This window comes from Scyliorhinus canicula, chromosome 2 (assembly GCF_902713615.1).
Source record: "Scyliorhinus canicula chromosome 2, sScyCan1.1, whole genome shotgun sequence".
NCBI classification, from domain to species: Eukaryota; Metazoa; Chordata; class Chondrichthyes; order Carcharhiniformes; family Scyliorhinidae; genus Scyliorhinus; species Scyliorhinus canicula.
In genome coordinates, this window is record NC_052147.1 from 279,657,101 (window position 1) to 279,678,697 (window position 21,597).

At 47.9% G+C, this 21,597-nt stretch overlaps 1 protein-coding gene across 6 annotated transcripts in view; it reads right to left on the reverse strand.

Annotated features, from left to right (window-relative positions):
* cfap65 (cilia and flagella associated protein 65) overlaps window positions 1-21,597 on the reverse strand; it is a 212,756-nt gene that overhangs the window by 130,710 nt on the left and 60,449 nt on the right. For all 6 annotated transcript variants that reach the window (XM_038790129.1, XM_038790130.1, XM_038790128.1 and 3 more), the window contains exons 8-10: window positions 11,597-11,819; window positions 3,284-3,549; window positions 1,155-1,391 (exon numbers count right to left, since the gene is read on the reverse strand). In XM_038790129.1, the coding sequence (XP_038646057.1) occupies window positions 1,155-1,391; window positions 3,284-3,549; window positions 11,597-11,819 (726 nt within the window). The remainder of the gene's footprint in view (window positions 1-1,154; window positions 1,392-3,283; window positions 3,550-11,596; window positions 11,820-21,597) is intronic.

Consider the following 21,597-nt stretch of genomic DNA (forward strand, 5'->3'; position numbering starts at 1 on the left):
ATCTCTGATACATGTACATCCTTCCTTGAATAAGGAGACCAATACTGTACACACACACTCCAGATGTGGTCTCAGCAGTATCCTGTACAAGTGAAGCATAGTTTTTCTACTTTTGTTTTCAATTCCCTCGCAATAAAAAGTAACATTCTGTTAGTTTGCCTAATTGCTTGCTGTACCTCTATTCTAGACTTTTATGATTCATGCACTCGGAGACCCAGATCCCTCTGAATCTCCGAGCCCCGCAATCTCTCACCATTTAGATATCGTAGAATTTACAGTGCAGCAAGAAGCCATTTGGCCCATCGAGTCTGCACTGGCCCTTGGAAAGAGCACCCTACAAGCCCACACCTCTACTGTTTCCTCGTGGCCCAGATAATATGCTTTTTTATTCTTCCTGCCAAAATAGACAATCCTACATTATACTCCATTTTCCAAATCTTTGTTCACCCACTTAACCTATTCTTATCCCTTATGTTCTCTTCACATCTTACTTTCCTACCTACCTATTTTTTCCCACTCGTTGAACCTATCTACAAAATTTACAGTGCACAAGGAAGCCATTAAACCCATTGAGTCTGCACCGGCCCTTAGAAAGAGCACCCTACTTAAGTCCATGCCTCCACCCTATCGCAGTAACACCACCTAACCTTTTTTTTTAGACACTAAGGGTATTTTATCATGGCCTACCCACCTAACCTGCACGTCTTTGGATTTGTGGGAGGAAACCGGAGCACCCGGAGGAAACAAGGGAGAACATGCAGATTCCGCACAGTGACCCAAGCCGGGATTTGAACCCTATTGATGTCCCTTTGTAGCTTCTTTATGTTCTCTTAACACCTTACTTCGCAATCTATCTTTGTATCATCAGAAAATGTAGCTACCAGACCTTCTGTCCCTTCACCTACTCATTTATATCAATTGTAAAAAGTTGAGGCCAAGGCACTGATCGCTGTGGCACACCACTCATTAATATCCCATCAACCAGAAAAAGATCCATTTATGGCTACTCTCCGTTTCCTGTTAGCGAGCCAATCTTCTTTCCGTGCCAATACGTTATTCTCCGCATCATGAGCTTTTCTGCAGTAACTTTTCTAGATTTTTCAGCCTGGGCAAAGAGGTGTGGGAAAGGCAGGGTATTAGGGAGGGGCAGTTACCTCATTCTCGTTCTTCTCTGGGGTAATGCAGCATTGCTCAGGAGCCAGAACCAGGGTGCCAACAGCATCGAGTTGTAGCTTGCCTTCCTTCAGCATCGTACTCAGTATGTCAGGTGGGTGGAACGTCAGTCCACGTACCATGTTAGTACGGTACACTTCAATGTGTTTGGGTTTCAGAATCGCTGGCATCCCCTGGCTTGAGTGGCAAGTGCCGATTAAATCCAGGAACAAAGGATCCTGTAGCACAGGTAGGGCAAGTTCGATGGTTAAAATCTACAATAGTTTCACACTTCTCATCGTAGTTTATCACCTCCGCTATAGGTCATCAATGCAAGATGGGTACTAATAAATCCAATCGGTAATTCAGGAGAAACTTCTTTGCTTATCTTAAAGAATATAGAGGAGAAAACACCAAAACCAGACCCATTCGCGTATTGCCCCCTGTAATTGTTTCTCCGGCACCCAAATGTATATCTACCTCCCCAGTTTCCCCCCGCCCCCAGAAACAGATGCCTACTTATGTGTTAAAAATAATATTGCCAATTGTACAGAGTTGCTGCTGTTGAGCTGGTATATTATACCCTACCAGTTATTGTATTTTATTTTTTTCTGTTTTTGGTATGTTTGTGTGTGCTCTTCTCTTCTATTTTTATATATCTTATTCTTTGTACATAACGGTCAAAAACCCAATAAAGATATGCTGATAAGGATAGCTGAAGGAAGTCGGAGGAGGAGGCTCATGTGGAGTATTAAAAGCAGAATGGGCCATTTGGTCTAAATGGCCACTTTCTGTCCAGTCATAAACCACTGGCAAATGATGTCACGGGCTGATGGTTTAGCTCAGTAGGCTAGAAAGCTGGTTTGTGATGCAGAACAAGGCCAGCAGCACGGGTTTAATTCCCATACCAGCTGAGTATTCTGAATTCTCCCTCTGTGTACCCGAACAGGTGCCGAAATGTGGCGACGAGGGGCTTTTCACAGTAACTTCATTGCAGTGTTAATGTAAGCCTACTTGTGACAATAAAAAAAAAGATTATTATGTTTAAAAAAATATCTTTTTTTTGATCAATGACTTGATGCTGCAATGGAGTTTTGGAAAAGTAAAACCAAATCATTAAGCCTTTCAATTCAAAATTGGTAGGTTGTCAATCGTGAAAGGAGAGTGCAATTGCATTGAGATATTTTAAATCCTTTGTAGCCCTCTGTTTTCCTCTGTTGCCTCTCCTGAAGCTGACTTTTACTACAAACCACTCCATAATGTCTGTCATTCCTGAGCATTGCACCCACTAGACCACGCTTTATGTCTTTCGGTACATCCTGAGATTGTAAAAGGTGCTTCACAAACACAGGTTTGTTCAGTCATTCCCTCTTAGCTTTGTTGTTACCTGTGACACATCTGGCGACAGTACGAAATAAAAGCAATTGTAATGACAATTCTCAAAAGCCATCAACTCAACTTAAAATGTTTCAGCCTCAGGCTCTGGGATAACCAACAATTGAAGAAAATATTGGTCATATCAAGCATCCAGATGATCTGATTATTTCCACTAACCTTTACTGTCCTTTGTACGGATCTAATGAGGAAGGTGCTGACAAACTGGCACAGAAGTTAAAAAGCTAATGCATGCATGTAACAACACTAACAAACTGTGTGGAGTTGATCTAAGTTCCAATAATGGGTATCACCATGGCCATGTTCATTTTTATTCATAAGAGAGAGAAAGGGAAAAATCCTTGGCCAAAATTGCAAGGCTGAAAGACTATAACAGAAGATATTATGATAAATGCAGAAGGTTATTTATATGATCAAGACTATTGAGTAAGAGAGGATAGACTACTTGGAATCCCTGAATTATTAAAGACCAATTTATAGCATGATTCATTAATTACCGCTCAAATGAATGACGGCCTCAGTCAGCAATGCCTACTCTCCAAAAGTGCTACATTAGCTGTGATACCCACTGGGAATTCCCAAGGTCTTGACAGATGCCAAATGAATGCGAGTCTTTTTGTTTTCATGCTGTACAGGGTAATATTTTGAACCTTGTTCGGTCAACTATGTTTTCTCAATTGATGTGACTAACAGAAATGGCTTTCCACGTCACGTTTTACTGTGGGTTGCACCGTACCTGATGGTGGATAAGGCAAGCCACCCTTCTGTAGTAGTTGATGGGATGGGATGGTCGGAATGTTACCCTGAGCTTCTGCGTGGACTCCCCTCCCAGAGCGCCGCATGGCTGGTCAATTACGAACACGCTCTGGGTGCAATCAATTTCAAACTGGTAAAATGTCGCCACATCCGACGTGTTACTGATTTCGGTCGCGTAAGTCACGATCTTGCCGAGGGACACACAACCGAAAGTCAACTTCAGGTCTGCAAGCGACACCACTGGACCTGGGACAAGAGGATAAGAACAGCATGAATTTTCCTTTAATCATTTATTTTTTCTCTCCGAATTTTTGTCTATCCTGTCCTGACGTCCCACAGCATCGGGAACATTATGATTTGGGCTGGCTTCCACTCCTGATGATTATCCAGTTTTCTCTATTGGAAGTATACATGTAGGAACATGGAAGGTACGGTAGTACAGTGGTTAGCACTGTTGCTTCACAGCACCAGGGTCCCAACTTCAATTCTGACTTGGTTCATTGTCTGTGCAGAGTTCTCCCCTTCTCTGTGTGGGTTTCCTCCCACAAGTCCTGAAAGACGGGCTTGTGAGGTGAATTGGAGATTCTGAATTATCCCTCAGTGTACCCGAACAGGTGCCGGAATGTGGCGACTAGGGGATTCTCAGAGTAACTTCATTGCAGTGTTGATGTAAGCCTATTTGTGACAACAAAGATTCTTGTTATTATAAAGAGCACCGTACCTAGGACCAATACTTAGCCACCTAACCTGTGCATCTTTGGACTATGAGAGGAAACTGGAGCAGCCTGAGAAACCTTATGCAGACAAGAGGAGAAAGTGCAAACTACACACAGGCAGTTACCCGAGGCTGGAATTGAACCTGGGTACCTGGCACTGTGAGGTGGCAGTGCTAACCATTGTGCCACCGTGCAGTGTGGGAACAGGAAGAGAAGCCTTTGCAAGTGATTTACTGGCTATGATTAGATAGGTGAGAATGGAGTCAGGTGAGATTTGTCCTACCCAGTTAGTTGATAGTGGAGAGGAATTAGAGGAGGATGGTGCGGTCAATCAGAGGCTGCAGACAAGCCGAGAAGGGAGGAGAGGGAAAGTTTACCTTTGTCACAGGGCTACATTTTACTTGCCCCCAAGGCACTTATCGGGGCGGGGGTGCATATAAAATCGAACAAATGTCACCCCACCCAAGCTCATCTCCATAATATGAGGTTGGTTAAGCACAGTGGGCTAAATAGCTGGTTTGTAATACAGAACAACAGAACAAGGCCAGCAGCACGGGTTCAATCCCCGTACCAGCTTCCCCAAACATGCGCCGGAATGTAGAGACTAGGGGCTTTTCATTGCAAACTTCATTGAAGCCTACTTGTGACAATAAGCGATTATTCTTATATGGGGGAGGGGGGGGAGGTGGGCGGTGTTGAAATTGGCAGCCTGCCTGTCATATTTCAATAGTCGAGGATCAATTTGTTGCCCACGCTAATAAAACGTTTGGTGTGGGCAGTTAAGTGGGAGCGGGCAGACCGATTTTTTAAAATAATGTCTTCAAAGGGCGGGAAGGAAGCAGGGATTCTGTCCTCGGGGCTGCCCTGTGCCAATCGAGGGGTAGCATCCCCTAAAATTCAACCCCATTCTTTCTTCCTAATGCCAGCAACCTTCAGCCCACGGCCCACCCAGTCCTGACATGACCAGCCCCTGCCTGCCCCAAACACCTGGGACGGGATTCTCCGACCCCCCGCCGGGTCAGAGAATCAACAGGGGGCGTCGTGAATTCTGCCCCGCGACTCCGACGCCGGCTGCCAAATTCTTCGCCGCTGGTTTTTGGGCAGGGCGGGGATCGCGCCGGTCGGGGGCCATTGGCAGCGGCCCCCCCGGCAATTCCCCGGGCACTGATAGGCTGAGTAGCTATCCGTTTTCTGCCAGTCCCGCCAGCGTGAAATAGACATGGTCCACCAGGCAGAACCTGGTTTGGAGGGCGGCTTGCGGAGTCCTCGGGAGGGCGCCGGTGGATCCGGTCCCGGGGGGGGCGCAGTGGCCTGGCCCGCGATCGGGGCCCACCGATCTGCAGGCGGTCTTTCCCTCCGCGCCCTCCTCTGTAAGGCTCCGCCATGGCTGGAGCGGAGAAGAAACCCCCTGCGCATGCGCAGGAAACACAATAACAGTTCTGCGCATGCGCCAGAACACGCCGACAGTCCTGCGCATGCGCCAATTCACGTCGGCCCACGGCGGCACTTCGGCGCCGGTTGGCACATCGCCAACCCCTCCAGCGCAGGCCTAGCCCCCGGAAGTGCGGAGGATTCTGCAACTTCCAGACGGCCCAATGCCGGAGTGGTTCGCGCCGCTCTTGGAGCCGGTATGGGCCGCCCCACCAATTGCGGGAGAATCCCGCCCCAGGCTTATCTGCTTCCAGGGATCCATCGGGCCTTCTTCCTCCTCTTGCAGTTACGGCAGTGCCCACCAGCCTGTGCTTGGCACTGCTGGGACCTCAATATTCAACCCACAGTCACATAGGATGTCATTTGTGGCTTTGCTGACTGTTGTTTCAGAACTGTGGCAGGAACATTACCCTGACTGGGGGGGGGGGGGGGGGGGGGGGGGGGGGGGGGGATTCAAACATGGTGTTCCAGTCATTCTGCTCAACTGGTTTTTGCACAGTGTTTATGAACAGCAAAAACTACCTGCCATCCCATTTCATTTAATGCTATCGGTATCAATTTCTATTCCTTTCTCCCCCTCGCCTTTCATTTTAAGGAGGGTGTCTCCGACTGTACAATGCTTCTCCCCATGCTATGTAGCAATAGTTCATGACAAGTTTCAGAGGTAACAACACGTTCGAGGACTTTGGTGAGGAAAGTCAGATTGCTGATGGGATGGTGGTTTGCAAGGACAATGAGGTCATGGGTGTGTTTGTTGGTGTCGTGACTGGTACAGGCTTGGAGGGCCGAAGGGCCTGTTCCTGTGCTGTATTGTTCTTTGTTTGTGGAGCGGCCCAATGACAGCAAAAAGAGAGAGAGAGAAGTGTTCACAATATCACCGAACATGAGACCAGGTCGGGACAAAGAACAATACAGCACAGGAACAGGCCCTTCGGCCCTCCAAGCCCGTACCGGTCATGATACCAAACTTCAGCAAAACCCTCAGCACTTCCTTGTGCCGTATCCCTCTCTACCCATCCAACCCATGTGTTTGTCGAGATGCCTTTTGAATACCGTTAATGCATCTAAAGTTAGTGATCACCGGTTCAGTGGGAATAGGACTGAATGGGTGAGTCTCATGGACAAGATGAGCTGAGAGAGGGTATGAGGGGAGATAGGCAAGATACTGCAGAAAGATGCAAGATCAGGGCTCGGGCTGGGAAGGTTCTGGGGTAGGGAGAGTAATGCAGTGGGTGGGGCTATTATAGGAAGGCTCGGTTTACACTGAGTGCTGAATTTGGTGCATTTGAGTGCTACAGTGAGAGTTTGGTGACTGAGGGAGTTAGGTGAGGAGGGAGCAAGGTACTCCTTACATTTCATTTCCGCAAAGAACGAGAAGGGAGCCAGGAGTTTACAGAGTCCAGCTGACTGGGAGCAGAGTCGGAGGACGGAGATCCAGTTGGTCCACAGGGCAGCTATATTCTGTAAAGTAAGAGGGGATGGAGGCTAGGGCAGTTGCATGCTCCTCCTGTAGGATGTGTGTGGTGAGGGATACCACTGGTGTCCCCGCTGACTATACCTGCGGGAAGTGCACCCAACTCCAACTCCTCAGAGACCGTGTTAGGGAACTGGAGCTGGAGCAACTTCGGGTCATCCAGGAGGCAGAGGGGGGTCATAGAGAAGAGTTACAGGGAGGTAGCCACACCCAAGGTACAGGACAAGAGTAGCTGGGTTACAGTCAGGGGAAAGAAAATGAACGGGCAGACAGTGTAGGGATCCCTCGTGGCCGTTCCCCTTCAAAACAAGTATACCATTTTGGATGCTGTTGGGGGGGATGACCTACCGGGGGAAGGCCCCAGCGGCCAGGTCTCTGGCACTGTGTCTGGCTCTGGGGCTCAGAAGGGAAGGGAGGAGAATAGAAAAGCAATAGTAATAGGAGATTCAATGGTTATGGGAATAGATAGGAGATTCAGTGGTCGCGAGCGAGACTCCTGGAAGGTATGTTGCCTCCCGGGTGCCAGGGCCAGGGATGTCTCAGATCGTGTCTTCAGGATCCTGAAGGGGGAGGGTGAGCAGCCAGAAGTTGTGGTTACCAACGACGTAGGTAGGAAAAGGGGTGTGGATGTAGTAAACAAGTTTAGGGAGTTAGGCTGGAAGTTAGAAGCCAGGACAAACAGAGTTGACATCTCTGGTTTGTTGCCGGTGCCACATGATAGCGAGGCTAGGAATAGGGAGAGAGTGCAGTTGAACACGTGGCTGCAGGAATGGTGTAGGAGGGAGTGCATCAGGTATTTGGATAGTTGGAGCGCATTCTGGGGAAGGTGGGACCTGTACAAGCAGGGCGGGTTGCATCTGAACCAGAGGGGCACCAATATCCTGGGAGGGAGGCTTTCTAGTACTCTTCGGGAGGGTTTAAACTAATTTGGCTGGGGAATGGGAACCGGATTTGTAGTCCAGCAATTAAGGAAGCCGATATTCAGGACACCAAAGCGTGTAGTGACGCAGTGGGGAAGGTAACACTGACAAAGGAGAGTACTTGCAGGCATGGAGATCGGTTGAAGTGTGTATACTTCAACGCAAGAAGCATCAGGAATAAGGTGGTGAACTTAAGGCATGGATCAGTACTTGGGACTACGATGTGGTGGCCATCACAGAAACTTGAATAGAAGAGGGGCAGAAATGGTTGTTGGAGGTCCCTGGTTATAGATGTTTCAACAAGATTAGGGAGGATGGTAAAAGAGGTGGTGGGGGGTGGCATTGTTGATTAGAGATAGTATAACAGCTGCAGAAAGGCAGTTCGAGGAGAATCTGCCTACTGAGGTAATATGGGTTGAAGTCAGAAATAGGAAAGGAGCAGTCACCTTGTTGGGAGTTTTCTATAGGCACCCCCAATAGCAGCAGAGATGTGGAGGAACAGATTGGGAAACAGATTTTGGAAAGGTGCAGAAGTCACAGAGTAGTAGTCATGGGTGACTTCACCTTCCCAAACAGAGAGTGGAAACTCTTTAGATCAAATAGTTTGGATGGGGTTGTGTTTGTGCAGTGTATCCAGGAAGCTTTTCTAACACAGTACGTAGATTGTCCGACCAGAGGGGAGGCCATATTGGATTTGGTACTTGGTAATGAACCAGGGCAGGTGATAGATTTGTTAGTGGGGGAGCATTTTGGAGGTAGTGACCACAATTCTGTGACTTTTACTTTAGTAATGGAGAGGGATAGATGCGTGCAACAGGGCAAGGTTTACAATTGGGGGAAGGGTAAATACAATGCTGTCAGACAAGGGGCCTCACGGTAGCATGGTGGTTAGCATCAATGCTTCACAGCTCCAGGGTCCCAGGTTCGATTCCCGGCTGGGTCACTGTCTGTGTGGAGTCTGCACATCCTCCCCGTGTGTGCGTGGGTTTCCTCCGGGTGCTCCGGTTTCCTCCCACAGTCCAAAGATGTGCGGGTTAGGTGGATTGGCCATGCTAAATTGCCCGTAGTGTAAGGTTAATGGGGGGATTGTTGGGTTACGGGTATACGGGTTATGTGGGTTTAAGTAGGGTGATCATTGCTCGGCACAACATCGAGGGCCGAAGGGCCTGTTCTGTGCTGTACTGTTCTATCTAATTGAAGTGCATAAGTTGGGAACATAGGGTGTCAGGGAAGGACACAAGTGAAATGTGGAACTTGTTCAAGGAACAGGTACTACGTGTCATTGATATGTATGTCCCTGTCAGGCAAGGAAGAGATGGTCAAGTGAGGGAACCATGGTTGACAAGAGAGGTTGAATGTCTTGTTAAGAGGAAGAAGGAGACTTATGTCAGGCTGAGGAAACAAGGTTCAGACAGGGCGCTGGAGGGATACAAGATAGCCAGGAGGGAACTGAAGAAATGGATTAGGAGAGCTAAGCGAGGGCATGAAAAATCTTTGGCGGGTAGGATCAAGGAAAACCCCAAGGCTTTTTACACATATGTAAGAAATATGAGAATAACTAGAGCGAGGGTAGGTCCGATCAAGGACAGTAGCGGGAGATTGTGTATTGAGTCTGAAGAGATAGGAGAGGTCTTGAACGAGTACTTTTCTTCAGTATTTACAAACGAGAGGGGCTATATCGTTGGAGAGGACAGTGTGAAACAGACTGGTAAGCTCGAGGAGATACTTGTTAGGAAGGAAGATGTGTTGGGCATTTTGAAAAACTTGAGGATAGACAAGTTCCGCGGGCCTGACGGGATATATCCAAGGATTCTATGGGAAGCAAGAAATGAAATTACAGAGCCGTTGGCAATGATCATTTCGTCCTCGCTGTCAACAGGGGTGGTACCAGGGGATTGGAGAGTGGCGAATGTCGTGCCCCTGTTCAAAAAAGGGAATAGGGATAACCCTGGGAATTACAGGCCAGTTAGTCTTACTTCGGTGGTAGGCAAAGTAATGGAAAGGGTACTGAGGGATAGGATTTCTGAGCATCTGGAAAAACACTGCTTGATTAGGGATAGTCAGCACGGATTTGTGAGGGGTAGGTCTTGCCTGACAAGTCTTATTGAATTCTTTGAGGAGGTGACCAAGCATGTGGATGAAGGTAAAGCAGTGGATGTAGTGTACATGGATTTTAGTAAGGCATTTCATAAGGTTCCCCATGGTAGGCTTATGCAGAAAGTAAGGAGGCATGGGATAGTGGGAAATTTAGCCACTTGGATAATGAACTGGCTAACCAATAGAAGTTAGAGAGTGGTGGTGGATGGCAAATATTCAGCCTGGAGCCCAGTTACCAGTGGCGTGCCGCAGGGATCATTTCTGGGTCCTCTGCTGTTTGTGATTTTCATTAATGACTTGGATGAGGGAGTTGAAGGGTGGGTCAATAAATTTGCAGAGGATACGAAGATTGGTGTAGTTGTGGATAGTGAGGAGGCCTGTTGTCGGCTGCAAAGAGGCATAGATAGGATGCAGAGCTGAGAAGTGGCAGATGGAGTTTAACCCTGACAAGCGTGATTGTCCATTTTGGAAGGACAAGTATGAATGCGGAATACAGGGTTAACGGTAGGGTTCTTGGCAATGTGTGAGGAGCAGAGAGATCTTGGGGTCTATGTTCATAGATCTTTGAAAGTTGCCACTCAAGTGGATAGAGCTGTGAAGAAGGCCTATGGTATGCTAGCGTTCATTAGCAGAGGGATTGAGTTTACGAGCCGTGAGGTGATGATGCAGCTGTACAAAACCTTGGAAAGGCCACATTTGGAGTACTGTGTGCAGTTCTGATCGCCTCATTTTAGGAAGGATGTGGAAGCTTTGGAAAAGGTGCAAAGGAGATTTACCAGAAAGTTGCCTGGAATGGAGAGTATGTCTTACGAGGAAAGGTTGAGGGTGCTAGGCCTTTTCTCATTAGAACGGAGAAGGATCAGGGGCGACTTGATAGAGGTTTATAAGATGATCAGGGGAATAGATAAAGTAGACAGTCAGAGACTTTTTCCTCGGGTGGAACAAACCATTACAAGGGGACATAAATTTAAGGTGAATGGTGGAAGATATAGAGGCGATGTTAGAGGTAGGTTCTTTACCCAGAGAGTACTGGGGGCATGGAATGCACTGCCTGTGGAAGTAGTTGAGTCGGAAACATTAGGGACCTTCAAGCGGCTATTGGATAGGTACATGGATTACGGTAGAATAATGGAGTGTAGATTAATTTGTTCTTAAGGGCAGCACGGTAGCATTGTGGATAGCACAATTGCTTCACAGCTCCAGGGTCCCAGGTTTGATTCTGGCTTGGGTCACTGTGCGGAGTCTGCACATCCTCCCCGTGTGTGCGTGGGTTTCCTCCGGGTGTTCCGGTTTCCTCCCACAGTCCAAACGTGTGCAGGTTAGGTGGATTGGCCATGATAAATTGCCCTTAGTGTCCAAAATTGCCCTTCGTGTTGGGTGGGGTCACTGGGTTATGGGGATAGGGTGGAGGTGTTGACCTCGGGTAGGGTGCTCTTTCCAAGAGCAGGTGCAGACTCGATGGGCCGAGTGGCCTCCTTCTGCACTGTAAATTCTATGATAATCTATGATTAATCTAGGACAAAGGTTCGGCACAACATCGTGGGCCGAAGGGCCTGTTCTGTGCTGTATTTTTCTATGTTCTATGTTCTATTACTTGCTTTTCATGGATTTCTATATTCCAACATTCTCCTGTTGGAAACATTTATTATTTGTACCTTTGCATGATCCAATCACCTTCAACACAGCCGTGGAGCTGTTGCCAGGCCGTTTCACGTGGAAGTAATCAACACTCTGCACACCAACCGTCTGTGGTGTGAACACGATGGGGACCTGGAACGTGCTGTTGGCCTCGACAGTGCCCTCCCAGACCTCGCACGTGAATTCTGACTGAAGTGGTGCAGGGCGCTCGAATTGCATGATTTGAAACGAAGTGTTCACCTGGAGCAAAAAAAAGCAGCTGAAAAAAACTGGCATTATAGATTTCAGAAATTCTAATTGATTGAGTGTAGGAACAGAGGTGATTTACTGCAATTATATAGGACATTGGTGAGGCCACACCTGGAGTATTGTGTGCAATTTTGGTGTCCTTATCTGAGGAAGGATGTTCTCTCTATGGAGGGAGTGCAACGAAGGTTTACCAGGCTGATTCCTGGGATGGGGGGACTGTCACATGATGAGAGACTAAATCCAATTATATTCATTGGAGTTTGGAAGAGCGAGAGGGGATTGGATTGGATTAGATTTGTTTATTGTCACGTGTACCGAAGTACGGTCAAAAGTACTGTTCTGCGTGCAGTCCAGACAGATCATTCCATATATGAAAAGAAAATACATAATAGGGCAAACATAAATACACAATCTGAATACATAGACACAGGCATTGGGTGAAGCAGACAGGAGTGTAGTACTACTCCGTAGAGAAGATGTGTGAAGAGATCAGATCAGTCCATAAGTGTGTCGTTTCATAGTCTGGTAACATTAGGGAAGAAGCTGTTTTTGGATCTGTTCATTCGTGCTCTCAGACTTTTGTGTATTCTGCCCGATGGAAGTAGATTGAAGAGTGAATAAGCTGAGTAGAAGGGATCTTTGATTATGCTGCCTACTTTGCCAAGGCAGTGGGAGGTGTAGACAGAGTCAATGGATGGGAGGTGGGTTCATGTGATGGATTAACAAATAACAAAGAACAAAGAAAATTACAGCACAGGAACAGGCCCTTCGGTCCTCCGAGCCTGCGCCGATCCAGATCCTCTATCTAAACCTGTCACCCATTTTCCAAGGACCTACTTCCCTCTGTTCCCGCCCGTTCATATATCTGTCCAGATGCATCTTAAATTATACTATCGTGCCCGCCTCTACCACCTCCGCTGGCAAAGCGTTCCAGGCACCCACCACCCTGCGTAAAAACCTTTCACGCACATCTCCCTTAAATTTTCCCCCTCTCACCTTGAAATCGTGACCCCTTGTAATTGACACCCCCACTCTTGGAAAAAGCTTGTTGCTATCCACCCTGTCCATACACCTCATAATTTTGTAGACCTCAATCAGGTCCCCCCTCAACCTCCATCTTTCCAGCAAAAAAATCCTAATCTACTCAACCTTTCTTCATAGCTAGCACCCTCCATACCAGGCACCATCCTGGTGAACCTCCTCTGCACCCTCTGTAAAGCATCCACATCCTTCTGGTAATGTGGCGACCAGAACTGCACGCAGTATTTCAAATGTGGTCTAACCAAAGTCCTATACAACTGTAACATGACCTGCCGACTGTTGTACTCAATACCCCGTCCGATGAAGGCTAGCACGCTGTATGCCTTCTTGACCACTCTATCGACCTGCATTGCCACCTTCAGGGTACAATGGACGTGAACTCCCAGATCTCTCTGTACATCAATTTTCCCCAGGACTCTTCCATTGACCATATAGTCTGCTCTTGAATTAGATCTTCCAAAATGCATCACCTCGCATTTGCCTGGATTGAACTCCATCTGCCATTTCTCTGCCCAACTCTCCGATCTATCTATATTTTGCTGTATTCTCTGACAGTCCTCCTGGCTATCTGCAACGCCACCAATCATTGTATCATCTGCAGACTTGCTCATCAGACCACCTATACCTTCGTCCAGATCATTTACGTATATCACAAACAACAGTGGTCCGAGCACGGATCCCTGTGGAAACCACTAGTCACCTCTCTCCATTTTGAGACACTCCCTTCCACCACTACTCTCTGTCTCCTGTTGCCCAGCCAGTTCTTCATCCATCTAGCTCGTACACCCTGAAACCCATACGACTTCACTTTTTCCATCAACCTGCCATGGGAAACTTTATCAAACGCCTTACTGAAGTCCATGTATATGACATCTACAGCCCTTCCCTCATCAATTAACTTTGTCACTTCCTCAAAGAATTCTATTAGGTTTGTAAGACATGACCTTCCCTGCACAAAACCATGCTGCCTATCACTGATAAGTCTATTTTCTTCCAAATGTGAATAGATCCTATCCTTCAGTATCTTCTCCAACAGTTTGCCTACCACTGACGTCAAGCTCACAGGTCTATAATTCCCTGGATTATCCCTGCTACCCTTCTTAAACAAAGGAACAACATTAGCAATTCTCCAGTCCTCCGGGACCTCACCCGTGCCCAAGGATGCTGCAAAGATATCTGTTAAGGCCCCAGCTATTTTGTCCCTCGTTTCCCTCAGTAACCTGGAATAGATCCCATCTGGTCCTGGGGACTTGTCCACCTTAATGCCTTTTAGAATACCCAAAACCTCCTCCTTCCTTATGCCGACATGACCTAGAGCAGGGGTGGGCAAACTTTTCCGTGCAAGGGCCACATTCAGAAATTCACAATTGTAAAGGGCCGCATAGTATATTAAGTAAAATAATTACTTCACCCGGTTATGATTCTGGGCACCTCATATTGAGGAAGTGAACAAACGAACGGGGTGGACCGCAGGACCCTGAGGGTACTGTGTTCACAGACAGAGAACAAAGGGATGGAGGGGAGCTTTGCCTCGTGGTGAGCATGGTGAAAAGGATGCTGGGGTTACAATGCAAAGTGACCAATTAGGATATAGGGCCAGGTCAGGAGGTGTATAGAATGACCAATGGGAAGCTTATATGTGAATCTTACTGTGATTTTGAATATATCAGCAGAAGTTTCTTTGTATACTCTCTCTCTTTATTCTGGGCTCTCAGAAGACAGTGTGTGTGTCCTGAGGTCCTATGGATTGAGTCAGCCTTGCAAGTTAGTTATTATTAAATGATATGATACCTGCAAATCCATCTCAGATTTTATTGAATCTAGACTGACAGCAAATTAACCAGGAATCAACAATATAGAACATAGAACAGTACAGCACAGAACAGGCCCTTCGGCCCTCGACGTTGTGCCGAGCAATGATCACCCTACTCAAGTCAACGTATCCACCCTATACCAGTAAGTAACCCAACAGCCCCCCCCCCCCCCCATTAACCTTAAAAAAAAATTAAAAATTAAAAAAAAACATTTTAAAAAAAACATTTTTTTATTTTTTTTAATGACTTGGTGGGCCGCATAAAGACCTTTGGCGGGCCGCATGCGGCCCGCGGGCCGTAGTTTGCCCACCCCTGACCTAGAGTATTTAAACATCCATCCCTAGCGTCAACATCTGTCATGTCCCTCTCCTTGGTGAATAACGATGCAAAGTACTCATTAAGAATCTCACTCATTTCCTCTGACTCCACGCATAAATTCCCTCTTTTGTCTTTGAGTGGGCCAATCCTTTCTCTAGTTACCCTCTTGCTCCTTATATACGAATAAAAGGCTTTGGGATTTTCCTTAACCCTGTTAGCCAAAGATATTTCATGACCCCTTTTAGCCCTCTTTATTGCGCGTTTGAGATTTGTCCTACTTTCCCGATATTCCTCCAAAGCTTTGTCAGTTTTGAGTCGCCTCGATCTTATGTATGCTTCCTTTTTCATCTTAGCGAGTCTCACAATTCCACCCGTCATCCATGGTTCCCTAATCTTGCCATTTCTATCTCTCATTTTCACAGGAACATATCTGTCCTGCACTCTAATCAACCTTTCCTTAAAAGACTCCCATATTTCAAATGTGGATTTACCCTTAAACAGCTGCTCCCAATCCACATTCCCTAGCTCCTGCCGAATTTTGTTATACTCTGTCTTTCCCCAATTTAGTACTCTTCCTTTCGGACCATTCTCATCTTTGTCCATGAGTATTCTAAAACTTACGGAATTGTGATCGCTATTCCCAAATTAATCACCGACTGAAACTTCAACCAGCTGGCCGGGATCATTCCCCAATACCAGGTCCAGTATGGCCCCTTCCCGAGTTGGACTATTTACATACTGCTCTAAAAAACTCTCCTGGATGCTCCTTACAAATTCTGCTCCATCTACTCCTCCAACACTACACGAGTCCCATTCAATGTTGGGGAAGTTAAAATCTCCCATCACAACCACCCTATTGCTCCTACATTGTTCTATAATCTATCTACATATTTGTACCTCTACTTCACACTCGCTTTTGGGAGGCCTGTAGTAAAGTCCCAACAATGTTACTGCACCCTTCCTATTTCTTAGCTCTATCCATATTGCCTCAGTGCTCGAATCCTCCATCGTGCCCTCCTTAATCACAGCTGTGATATCTCTGACTAGTAATGCAACTCCTCCACCCCTTTTACCTCCCTCTCTATCCCTCCTGAAGCATCTATACCATGGGATATTTAGTTGCCAGTCTTGCCCTTCCCTCAACCATGTCTCAGTCATACCAATAACATCATATTCCCAGGTACTAATCCAAATCCAAAGTTCATCTGCCTTACCTGCTACACTTCTTGCATTAAAACAAATGCACCTCAGACCACCTGTCCCTTTGCGTTCATCATCTCTTCCCTGTCTACTCTTCCCCTTAGGTGGTGTTCACGACTCTCTGAAATTTCTTGCGGTCTTGAGCCGAGCAGTTGCCATAGCAGGCTGTGATCCAGCCAGATAGGATGCTTTCTATGGTACATCTGTGCAAGTTGGTAAGATTCAATGTGGACATGCCGAATTTCCTTAGTTTCCTGAGAACATATAGGCACTGTTGTGCTTTCTAGGAATTTGAAGCTGTCAACCATCTCCATCTCAGCCCCATTAATGCAGACAGGGGTGTGTACGATACTTTGCTTGCTGAAGACAATGACCAGCTTTTTAGTTTTGTTGACATTGAGGGAGAGATTGTAGTCGTTACACCCACTCCATTAGGTTCTCTATCTCCCTCCTGTATTCTAACTCATCGTTGTTCAAGATCCGACCCACTACGGTCGTGTCGTCAGCAAACTTGTAGCTGGAGTTGGAGCCAAATTTCACCACGCAGTTGTGCGGATAGGGAGCATAGTAGGAGGCTAAGTACACAGCCTTGTGGGGCCCCGGTATTGAGGACTATTGTTGAGGCGGTGTTGTTGTTTATCCTTACTGATCGTGGTCTATGGGTCAGAAATGGGTCGAGGATCCAGTTGCAGAGTGAGGAGCCAAGTCCTAGGTTTTGGAGCTTTGACAGAGTGGATTGTCAGAGGCTTTTTCCCAGGGTAGAGGGGTCAATTACTAGGGGAAATAGGTTTAAGGTGCAAGGGGCAAGGTTTCGAGGACACGTACGAGGCAAGTTTTTTTACACAGAGGGTAGTGGGTGTCTGGAACTCGCTGCCGGAGGAGGTGGTGGAAGCAGGGACGATAGTGATGTTTAAGGGGCATCTTGACAAATACGTGCATAGGATGGGAATAGAGGGAAACTGACCCAGGAAGTGTGGAAGATTTTAGTTTAGACGGGCAGCATGGTCGGCACAGGTTTGGAGGGCCGAAGGGCCTGTTCCTGTGCTGTACCTTTCTTTGCTCTTTGATATGAGCTTGGCTGGGATTATGGTGTTGAAGGCGGAGCTGGAGTCAATAAACAGGAGTCTGATGTAGGAGACCTTGTTGTCGAGATGCTCCAGGGATGAGTGTAGGGCCAGGGAGATGGCGTCTGCTGTGGACCAGTTGTGGCGGTATGCGAATTGCAGTGAATCTCGGCATTCTGGGAGTATGAAGTTGATGTGTCTCATGACCAACCTCGTGAAGCACTTCCTGACGATCGATGTCAAGGCCACCGGATGATAGTGATAGTCGTTGAGACATGTTTCCTGGTTCTTCTTTGGCACCAGTATGATGGTGGTCTTCTTGAAGCAGGTTGGGATCTCGGAACAAAGTGGGGGCGCGGTTGAAGATGTCCGCAAACACATCTGCCAGCAGGATCCGAGTGCACGACTAGGGCCCCCGTCGGAACCCATCACCTTCCGAGCGTTCACTTTCAAGAAGGCCGATCTGACTTTGGAAGCTGTGACGGTGGGTATGGCTGTGTCCTGAGCCGCAGGGTCAGAAGACAGCGGTTTGATGGTTTCCTGCTCGAACTGAGCACAGAATGCATCGAGTTCATCGGGGAGGGGTGCGCTGGTGCCAGAGACTCTGATCCACTTCACTTTGTCGCCCATTATGTTGTTTAACCCTTGTCATAACCGGCGAGAGTCCATGACGCTAGTCTGTGACTTTAGCTTGGTCTGATATTGTCTCTTGGCATCCCTGATGACTTTGCGCAGGTCATACCTGGATTTCTTGTCTAGGTCAGGGTAGGCTGACTTGAATGCCTCAGACCTGGCCTTCAGTATGGAGTGAATCCCCCGTTTAAGCCATGGTTTCTGGTTGGGGAACGTACGTACTACTTTCTTTGGCACGCAGTCGTCTACACATTTGCTGATGAAGTCTGTGACGGATTCTCCCGCTTATGTTTCTGCTTGTATGCAGGGAGAAGGAGCACGCCTTATGGTCTGATTTTCCGAAGTGCGGTCGGGGGATGGATCAGTCGGCCCCTTGATTTTTGTGCAGCAGTGGTCGAGAGTGTTGCCGCCCCCGGTGGGACGGAGATGTGTTGGTGGAATTTTGGTTGGTCTTGTTGAAGTCCCCGGCCACGAGGAACAAGACCTACTTGTGTTCTGTTTCATTGTTATTTATAACTGTGTACAATTCGTCCAGCGCCTTTTTCACTTCTGAAAGCAATAAAGGGATTGGGCCATACCTTTTGACTCATGTCTGAGAGAGATGGCCAGCAGGAGGTAGAAGAATTTGATGCGCAGTAATCTGCACTTGAAAACTGCGCAGGAACTGCTTGGGGCCTGCATTGAAATACTCTTCACAGGCCCAAACAGAGTCCAGCTCTGCAGTAGCTGCTGTCAAGTGGCTCAGGTTCAAGGGCCCAGTGAAAATGACAGGCCGGGAGAGAGGCAAGAGCCCAAGGAAAGTGGATAGCTTTGGGTTGTCGGAAGTCAGGGGACAAGGAGGTTGGGAGTATGATGAGGTCAAGGATGTCTGAGAGCGGGGTGTTGGAAGAGGACAGCGGTGGGTTGGGTCATCGATGGGGTTGATGGGGTCGGAGATCAGGGATGAGGGAGGTCAGATGTCGGGAGAGTTGGGGGGGCGGGGGGGGTTTCGGAGGTTAAGGTTTCAGAGGTTGGAGATAGTCGGGTCGGGATGGGGCGGTACTGGTTGCTGCTTTTGTTGGGTGGATTTGGCTCCGCAGGTCTGGGCGGGGTGTGGATGGGGCCACGGGTACAGAATCTTTGGGGGGGTGGATCAGTTTGGTGGGGTAAACTGTCGGGGGAGGGGGCAGTAGTTGTGATGTGGAGGAGACGCCGGGGAAACCCAGCATGTGGGTGGGGGGGGGGGGGGGGGGTTGGTGCAGTTGGGGGAGGAGTCCCGTGGGGGACCCAGAGGTTAATAGAGGTTTTAATTCTTCGAACCTTTTCAGGGTAACTAATGGTGTAACCATCCGACGTTAATGATTTAAATCTCATTTTCACATGGTTCCCAGCACGGTTGCCCAGAGGAAGTCATCACTTCAGGGAAATTGCTGTGCTAACCCTGACATTCCAAAGTTCCAAGAAGGAATTCCCAGCCCACCTTTGGGGTTAGCTCCAAATGAGGAAGTCAGAAGTTACAGCCCGATATACTTACGGGGTGAGATGACAGAGGGCGCGAGTTGGTTCATTTAGAGCATTAATCAGGCCTGCAGAATGGCCTGTTTCCATGCGCCAAATTCAACAGAAGTGATTTATTCCCTCAACTTTATGGAAAAGATTTTTATTCAATACATAAACGTGAACACATCGGGCGGGGTTCTCTGATCTGCGTCCCGCTGCACCCGTTTTCTAGTGCAGCGCGCCACCGCCGGTACCGGGATTCTCTGTCCCGGCAGCCAGTCAACGGGGTTTCCCATGGTGGGCACCACCACACCGTCGGGAAATCCACGGGAGTGAGTGTGCTGCCGGCGAAACGGGGGATCGCTTCGACGGAGAACCGCGCCCATAATCTTTCAAAAACATAACACAATCCCATTGGTAGACATTTTTTCCCATATCTCCCCATAACCACCTACCCCTACCCGCTGGTAACAAACAAGTCCTCAAACAGGGACAAGAAACACCTCCATATCACCAAGAACACCCCCTCCAACCCCCTAAGGGCGAACTTAATCTTTTCCAATTTAAGGAATTCTGCTCCATCCCCCAGCCACGCCAACACCCTCGGTGGCCCCACTGGTCTCCACTCCAGTACGGGCAACCAGAGTGACAAAGGCCACCACATCGCACCCCCCCCCCCCCACCCTCGTCCCCTCAGCAGCTCCGATACCCCAAAGATCGTCACCAAGAGGGCCCGACTCTGCCATTCAATCATGGCTAATATTTTCTTATCCCCATTCTCCTGCCTTCTCCCCATTACCCCTGATCCCCTTATTAATCAAAAACCTATCTATCTCTGTCTTCAAGACGCTCAGTGATTTGGCCTCCACAGCCTTCTGCGGAAGAGTTCCTCAGATTCACCAGCCTCTGGCTGAAGAAATTCCTCCTCATCTCTGTTTTAAAGGATCGTCCCTTTAGTCTGAGATGGTGTCCTCTGCTTCTAGTTTTTCCTCCAAGTGGAAACATCCCCTCCACATCCACTCTGCCCAGGCCTCGCATTATCCTGTAAGTTTCAATAAGATCTCCCTTCATCCTTCTAAACTCCGAGTACAGACCCAGAGTCCTCAAACCCTTCTCATCCGACAAGTTCTTCATTCCAGGGATCATTCTTTTGAAACTCCTCTGGACCCTTTCCAAGGCCAGCGCACCCTTCCTTACATAAGGGGACCAAAACTGCTCATAATACTCCAAATGGGGTCTGACCAGAGCATTAGACTACCTCAGATTTTTTTGTTATTCATTTACGGGATGTGGTTCTGACTGGTTAGGCCAGCATTTATTGCCCATCCCTAGTTGCCTTTCAGAAGGTGAGTTGCCCTCTTGGACTGCTGCAGTCCTTGAAGTATAGGTACACTCACTGTGCTGATTGGGAGGGAGTTCCAGGATGCTGCCCCAGTGACAGTGAAGGAACAGCGATATATTTCCAAGTCAGGGTGGTGAGTGACTTGGAGGGGAACCTTCAGGTGGTGGGGTTCTCAGGTATCGGCTGCTATGGTCCTTGTAGATGGTACTGGTCATGGACTTGGAAGGTGCTGTCTAATGAACCTTGGTCAGTTACTGCAGTGCATCTTGTAGATGGTACACACGGCTGCCACTGTTCATCGGGGGTGGAGGGTTTCAATGTTTTGGAAGGGGGAGCAATCAAGTGGGTTGCTTTGTCCTGGATGGTGTCGAGCTTCTTGAGTGTTGTTAGAGCTGCACTCATCCAGGCAAGTGGAGAGTAGTCCATCACACTCCTGACTTGTGCCTTGTAGACAGGCTTTGGGGGTGTCAGGAGGTTAGTTACTTGCCAGATTCCTCGCCTTTGACCTGCCCTGGTAGTTACAGTATTAATGTGGCTAGTCCAGTTCAGTTTTGGATCAATGATAACCCTCAGGATGCTGACTGTGGAGGATTCAGTGAAGGTAAAGTCATTGAATGTCAAGGGGCGGTAGTTAGATCCTCTCTTGTGGGAGATGGCCATTGCCTGGCACTTGGTGGCATAAATGTAACTTGCCACTTGTCAGCCCAAGCCTGGATATTGCTGCATTTGGATATGGACTACTTCATTATCTAAGCAGTCATCCGCAAATATCCCCACTTCTAACCTTATGAAAAAATGAAAATGAAAATGGCTTATTGTCACGAGTAGGCTTCAATGAAGTTACTGTGAAAAGCCCCTAGTCGCCACATTCCGGCACC